At 36.2% G+C, this 8,212-nt stretch overlaps 1 protein-coding gene across 1 annotated transcript in view; it reads left to right on the forward strand.

Moving 5' to 3' along the window:
• LOC106879344 (transmembrane channel-like protein 7) overlaps positions 1 to 8,212 on the forward strand; it is a 139,591-nt gene that overhangs the window by 118,153 nt on the left and 13,226 nt on the right. The window contains exons 12-14 of the mRNA XM_052969567.1: positions 686 to 877; positions 3,789 to 3,864; positions 5,181 to 5,311. Coding sequence (XP_052825527.1) covers positions 686 to 877; positions 3,789 to 3,864; positions 5,181 to 5,311 — 399 coding nt within the window. The remainder of the gene's footprint in view (positions 1 to 685; positions 878 to 3,788; positions 3,865 to 5,180; positions 5,312 to 8,212) is intronic.

Raw genomic sequence — 8,212 nt, forward strand, 5'->3', positions numbered from 1 at the left:
GCAATGCTCTTCTGATTTCAACACCTTACTCCTCAGCCCAGCACAGATTACAACCATACACTTGCGAATGAAGCCATAGAATGAAGCACACAGATAAACATATAGGAAAAGAACGAGTTGAACATTTTCAGTGTTTCCTAAGAGGGAACCGTGTGAGCGATAGATTGCTCCCAGTTGAAAGAGGTTAATGGACAATAGTTGGAATGTCGCCCTCAAGAGGTTCATGCAACACGTAGCCGCCATGTATTTTGTAAAATGGTATCCTTTCCGTTGAATTGGTCACTTTAATGTTATGAATAAACATACTTGAGGTAATCGACCATATAGAAGGCAGCAGAAATGTCCTCAGATATGCGATACCTAACCTGCCTTTCTGCTGGTCCATTTGTAGCAGCTGTTCGACAACATTGTTTCTTCGCATTATTATCATGCACACTATAGCTGATGCATTTAATGTTCAATTGGTCTCTTGTAACAAACTGACACTAAGTGTTTCAATTAGATTAACATAACTCATCCAATAGATCTTGCTTACTTCATTTCCATTCAGCCATTCACTGCAGATTTTCCACCTTATGTATTCATGTTTCGTTGTTTGGAAGTCTTTTCAGTTAAGATTATTATTTCTGTATAAAAATGCTGCTATGATTAATTAATTAAGTAATCTCTCACTTTCTCTCTTCAGGCTGGTCTATAATTATTTCCACAAAGGAGATGATCAGTTAGATTCTAGTGTGGAAGATAGAGAGGTTGTAAACGATGTCAACAGCAATGCTTGCAGGAGAGGTTTCTCACGTTTTATTCAATTTGTTGGACCTCAAGAATTTGAACTTCCTCAGAATGTTCTAGATATTGTCTATCTTCAGTCTCTCTGTTGGTAAGTAGTTGTGCTACCATGACAACAGTGTTCATGTCATTATTATTAAGGCTTCTACGATATCATCATCTGGGTTGCATTGACAGTATGACATCATCACTAGAGATGTTCTGACAGTTGTGCTTGTTGTCATCACCCTTGTCTTTATGACAAGACAACAGTGTGTATACTACCACCAGTTAATTTTCTATGACAACAGCAGGTATATTATCATTAATAAAAGTTTGATATAATATTGTGTATGTGGTCATCACCTATGTTATGACAACAGTGTAATTGTTATTATTAGGACAATGCTATGACAACAGTATGCGGCCATCACTAGTGGTCTTGTAACAACTGCATCATCACTAGTGTTGAGATGACTGCTATAGCTATGCTGTCATTACAAGGTTTTGTTAGGATAACAATGTATATGATGTCATCATTACAGTTGCTACAACAATGGGTTATACAGTTCTATTGACCTCAGGAAACTCATGAACTGACTACTACCCCTCCCCACTGAATTTGTGGACCACTGTCTCCATAAAGTACAATCTTTGGAAGGAAGAATGTGAGTTCAAGATATTCCTGCTTTTCTCATCATACACGACAGGAAAATAGCTTGTTGGGAACTTATCTCAACATTGTGCCATTCATCATCATCATAATCACCACCACCACCACCACCACCACCATCATCATCATCATCATCATCAAAATGGTGAGCTGGCAAAATCATTAGCACTCCAGACAAGGTGCTTAGTGGTATTTCTTCAGGCTTTATGCTCTGAGTACTAATTCTGCCAAGATTGACTTTGCCTTTTCGTTCTGTCAGGTTCGATAAAATAAGCATCAGTCAAACACTGAAGTTGATGTAACTGACTAGTCCCCTCCCCAAAATTTCAGGATAATTATTATTATTATCAATATTATTATTTTATTGTCTTTGCACAGCTTCTAATGCTTGAGATATACTACAGTGTCAGCTGCTCACTACCAGTGAACTAGGGTAACACCCCTTAGTTTTTGAGCACCATCCGGAGTATTTGAGCGGTTCCAAGCAGTGCTGTTTTCTGCTAGTGCTCCACTCTTGCAGCCCCTATTTGTTCTATGTACTTCTCAAGATTTTTACTCACTGTTTCCAGGGCTCTGACAATTATTGGTACTACTACCACCTTTTTTGAAGACCACAACTGCTTTACCTCCCAAGCTAACTTATCATATTTATCGACTTTTCTTTCTTCCTTATCACATACCTTGTTGTCAGCTGGGCATGCTATATCTATGATCCAGCATCGTTTGCTTTCTTTCTCAATTAACACTATGTCTGGTTTCCTATTCTCTATCTCATGGTCGCACTGAATCATAAAATCCCATAGGATCTTTGCATTATCATTTTTGATGATGCCTTCAGGTTTATGTTCATACCACTTTTTCGCTCTATCAAGTCCATACTTGTTGCAAAGTGCCCAATGGACAATCTTTGTGATGTTATCATGACGTCTCTTATATACTTTCTGGGCTAGTGGCGTACATTGACTGGTAATATGCCATACAGTTTCACCATTTTGTCCACATATTCTGCACTTATCATTTTCTGATGTGTTGTCTATTCTGCATTTGATGTAATTGGTTTTTAATGCTTGCTCCTGGGCAGCACAGATTAGAGCCTCCGTTTCTGGTTTTAAATCACTTTTAGTCATCCATAGCCATCTTTTTTCTCTGTCTGTCTTATCTTCAACATCCTTCTGAAATTGTCCATGCATTATTTCCTTTATCCACTTGTTTTCAGTTTCATTCATTCTCAAATGTACAGTGCTTTATTTTTGCAATTTTCCATCCTACACAAGTCTGACCTTCTTACTTCCAATAATAGTGGTTCTGTGACATTTTTTACATACCATGCTATGTTGTTTTCTTCTGCTCTAATACCGTGTTCGCATCCAATCAGTCCTGTTCTTCCTCTTTTTCTTGGTACATACAGTTTATGTGTCACTTTTTGGGTGGAGTATCCCATATCTAGTCAGCAACTTCCTTGTCTATTATTATTTTTATTATTGTTATTATTATGTTGTTTTTTCTTCTTTCTTCAAATTTTCTTCCATTTCTCGCCGAGTGTTTTCCATACACCTAGGGCAGAGAAACTCATTGTATGCATTCCCAGTTTACACATGCAAATTCACAGGTAAAATATGTATTTAAAAAAGAAAATTAATAAATAAATAAATTCATGAATGGATGTTGTTTTCACAGCGATAATGCCCTTCTCAGTACATGAGTCGTTCCAGTTAACACGATTTTTTGCACTTCCTGTAGGGATGGTAAGCCTGGTATCATTTTCAAATAGGTTTTAGTACCTTTTTTTTATTATTATTCCTAGAAAATTATTATTATTATTATTATTATTATGATTATTATTATTTCATCAGTCTCAAAAGAATGAAAGGCAAAGTTGACCTTGGCTGGATTTGAGCCAAGAGTACTGAGAGCTAGAATAAATACTGCAAGATGGCTTGCTGACTGTATCTGTATGCCACTTTGTTAACTTCTCCATTCTTCCAACAAATCTTGCACCTATGTCGGAAGTCATCTTTTATTGTTGATTTATGAAAGATTTGCTGAAAATGGATTCTGAATGGTCAGACCATACTGAAAGTATAATGTTGATCACTGGACAAGACAGCATCACCACTCACTCTTGCTTCAGGCAATAGATTGACTGTAAAAGTTTTGCCAGTCTAGTTTGATGGGTTTGGTAAAAAGCAGAATGGTCCCACTGTAAATTTACTTGAACTGGTTGCAGGATATGATCTGTTGACCTTTTGATTTGACTTAACTATCAATGTTCCTTATTATTATCTGGTCAGTAATGCCCATAGATGGATTTTGTCTAATTGTTTTAATTAGTTTTATATTTTCATTTTAGGCTTGGTACCTTTTTTAGCCCATTGAGTCCTGCTATAATCACTGTGCAGCTTTTCTTAGTTTTCTATGTAAAAAGGGTGAGTAAAATAGCATTATCTAATGTTTGTAAGTTAAACCAGGGTCTAGGTGTTGAATGATCAACATTAAGGATACTGCTTCACTTTATTGTTCCCAGACCAATTTTCTACCGGTAGAGATAATCATCAAAACAGTTCTGTATGAGGTAGTTACCAATAAATACTGAAATCAGAAACCGTAAACTCTATTATATGATATGTTAAATATACTTGAAGCTATAACCTTAATGTTAAACTGTAGCAGTCTGTCTAGGACTGCATTATGCAATGGCCTTACATTTTGAAGATGGTAGGGTGTGATTTGAGGGGATTTTGCTACTATTTCTTGCAGGTTTCCTCCTTTTCATGAATTAATATAAGTATTATAATGAGATAATTTCAATGAAAAAGAAGCAATGAGTAATGGCTAGAAGAATATTGAGCAAAACCTAGTAACCAGTTGATCTAGCAAATGGGACCCCATCTCAATGATGGGTAGGGGGCAATAATGCCATTGTGAGGAAGGCCTGAAATGGCACACATTCTCTCCTGATGACTCCATAAGCTTGCTAGAATCCAGTATAAGGAGCTTTCAATTGGTATCACTTGCATCTGCAAGTTGTTTGCAAAAGATCTAGCATTCATTCACAAGATTTGGTTTTAAACCTTGTTGAAAAGAATCAATATTAATATGGAAATGAAGTTTAGTGTGTTGTTCTGGACATGTAAGGTTACTTCAATGATGAAGGTAATGATGATGACAATCATGAATTTTGTTAATATACTAGTAGTGGCATTAAAATACAATCACTTCTATAGTTGTAGTATTGGCAAGAGCCAATGTGATTCTCTGGATCCCTGCAGGAATACATCCCCTGTTCAGGTGTCACACAGTTGAAGTTGTTGTCTTCATTGATTACCAGTTGACATATATTTCTCTCTTTTTATTTATTTTGGTGTGTGTAGTGGGGGTACACTTGCCAGGTCATCATCAAATTTGACAGATGAACTATTATGGGTTAAGAGGTTGAAATATTAAACTATAAGTTCATAGGGTATAAGTTCATATACCAACTCCTAGTCTTTTGTTGTATCTCTTTGTAGAAAAATTAAGTTTTATATATCCTAGTTCACCTAGATATACAAGAATTAGAAATGAACTTTTGGAGGAAACGTTATCTGCAAATGACTAACTTCTTACTCAGAAATGTAGTAAAGTTTCAGCTTTTATTGACTTGGTATTAATAAATCTGGGATCTAACATCATGCTAGCACTGCTAGAGCATGTTAGAACATTTGCTTCATTGAATTATTTTTGTTTCTTTTTATTTTTACAGTTTACTCTGACATATAACTGTGTTCAAGCTGTCCGACCATTCCGCTCATCAAAGTCCAATTCCCTGTTTATGTTTGCTGTACTGCTTTCCTTTGCTTTCTGTATATTACCAATCAGTTTTGTAATTGGCTCGTAAGTACATTTACATACTACATACATTTCTCTATTCTTGTAGTACCAAAGAGCTGGTACTAAACAGTGTTTGTTTATATAAATTATATGTAACTGTCACCATTGCTGGTGACAGTTATATATGCGATGGTACTGAAATTTATATAACTGTCGCAGTAGGCTACACATCACCAAATTCTATAGAACCTTGACCAGCAAGCTCCATGGTACTGACCATATTGGGCAAATGTCTTTTACTATAGACAACCAAAGTTTTGTGAATGGATTTGGCAGACAGAAATGGGAAGAAGCTTGTCATGTGTACATATATGAGTGTATGTGTGTTTTTGTTTGTACCTTTGTCTTGACATTGTGTAATGTTTGTAAATGAACATCACCATCAAACAAGCCATCTTGTTTGTTTCCAGTCTTCTATGAAAAACATGTCTGGCCAAGGAAAAATATTACCTTGCTTGGAAGTAAGTGACAGTTGGTGATAGAAGAGTCTGTTACACTTGAGTCTGTTCAAAATTGGTTGGCCCCAAAAATCTAAGCTAAGAGCATTAAATTTTTGGAAGAAAGCAAGGGAATGTGTATAACAACACAGACAAAAAAGAAAAACAAGAAAATGGAGAAAATGTTACACAGTTACAAATACAAACAACAAGAGAATAACAACAGGTGTATTTTCAACTAATAAGGACAAGTTAAGTTGAGCTGGCATGTGAAGTGAAAGCCTTGAGGCACAAACATAGATGAAAGTCAGGAGACAGGAAAATATGGTGTTGTATGGCGCAGTCAGGCCAAGAAAGAAAGATCATGCTTGGCCGAACACCGGTAACATAGAAGGAACAGAGAGAGGTAGGAGGCAGAGGGATTGAGGAATTAGGGAAGGAACTAGAGAGAGAGAGAGAGAGAGAGAGGAAGGGACAGAGGGAAAGGTACAAGGAAGATAATGAAGGAAAGTAGAGAGATTAAAGAGAATTTGTGTACCCATGTATACATGTATATATGTGGGCATGTGTGTGTGTATACATGTGTGTATATGTATATATGTATATATATATATATAACTGAAAAAACGTATTGTAAACAAACAACAGATAAAAAATGTATACGTATACTGAGTGTACAACTGGACAGGAGACAGACACAGAACATCCCTAATTTTTCATCAGTTATCAACTAAATCATAGGTTCTCAAAGTAGGTGCTACCATCCTCTGGTGGGCGTTGAGAGGGTCCAGGTGGGCGCTGATGTCTAAGGAGGTGATGTGAGGGGGGCAGTAGAGAAAAGGGAGGTATTGGGAAGAAAGCAGTGAATTGGGGGACACTATGAATTTATATTATAATAGTATTGTTACAAATTAAATAATATACTAGCAGCTAAGCCCTGTTTCGCCCGATCTGTTTGGATGATGAGGCTGTGATCGTTTTTGGTTTGACATAATCTATAACAGTGTTACTCAACCTTATCATTTTGGGTCCCCTGTTTCGATTGGAGCCCCGTCAGAAAACAGCTTCAGGAGTTGTGAAGAACAAATTTATATGTAGTCTGTTTCTGAGAGCTATTTTTATTGGACCTCTGTCTAATCATTAAAACATTGATTTAGTTATGAACATAGAAAGAAATTATACATTAATCCCTATTTTTGTAAGCAATTGTATCCATAAAAATTTTATTTGCAGAGAGCAGAAATTGAAAGATATATGAAATGGATATGTATGTGTGTGTGTGTGTGCTTGCTTGCACGTGTGTATGTGAGAGAGAAAGAGAGATAGAGTGAGTGAGTGAAAGTGCGTGTCATGATGACTGATGTCTTTTAAGGTATACACACATACATAGAAAATGTGAGGTCATCGTATAAAATTTTTATGATAGTTGATTTATGGAAAAGATTATGTTAAATTTTTGAAATGCAAATACGTGAATGAAAATTAAGTTCAGACCTCTACATGGTAGCTAGACCTGGTAGAAATAGCAGGCAAATCTTCCTCAAAACACCCTACTGTCTTAATTCGACAATTTTGCCTGTTATGTAGTTTGAATAAGAAACTGTAACTAAAGATTAAGATTATTAACCCCACAAAGAGGTGAAAGAAGAGAGACAGCATAGCGAAAGTTTTGGCTCACTGTCATCCTGTACTCCCCTTGTTGCTAGCGAAATAGTATATGCCAGCTGTGTGAGCAACTGATTGTTTTAATGGCGGAACAAACAGGAGAATTCCATTAGAAAAGTTTTAATCGATTTTCTTGGTAACTATGGGGGCTAGGAAAAAAATACAAACCGCATTCCAATCTATGCACCTGTCTTCACATGTGTGCCATTTTTCACGCGAATCCACCTAGTCATTTGGCTGTGAAACTCAAGACAAGAAAAAATACAATGATCACCCATGTCCAATTTATATTATAGATTAAATATCAAATGATTCATAGTATATATAAATTAGTAAAATATATAATATTTATTTATACATCAAAATAAGGGTGGGGGCGCTGATGGTATTATGTGGCCATGAGGGATTCGGCGGACCAAAATGTTTGAGAACCTCTGAACTAAATGGTAATACTCAGTTTCACACCATTAATGATAAGACTGAGAACTTACCATATTGGTGGTGCCTGCAAAAACCTAGAGCAAACAAAACAACACAGAGTGGATATACAAAAGTTTAAAAAAATGTAATTTAAGACATTGGACAAAGACAAAATAAATAAGAAACGAGCAAAATGTGGCCTTCAGGACAAAACAACAACAATGGTTGTTCTGCAAAAGAGACCAATAGAATAAGTACTAGGCTTACAAAGAATAAGTCCTGGGGTCGATTTGCTCGACTAAAGGCGGTGCTCCAGCATGACCGCAGTCAAATGACTGAAACAAGTAAAAGAGAGTATATATGTATGTATATATATATATAT

This window comes from Octopus bimaculoides, chromosome 7 (assembly GCF_001194135.2).
Source record: "Octopus bimaculoides isolate UCB-OBI-ISO-001 chromosome 7, ASM119413v2, whole genome shotgun sequence".
NCBI classification, from domain to species: domain Eukaryota; kingdom Metazoa; phylum Mollusca; class Cephalopoda; order Octopoda; family Octopodidae; genus Octopus; species Octopus bimaculoides.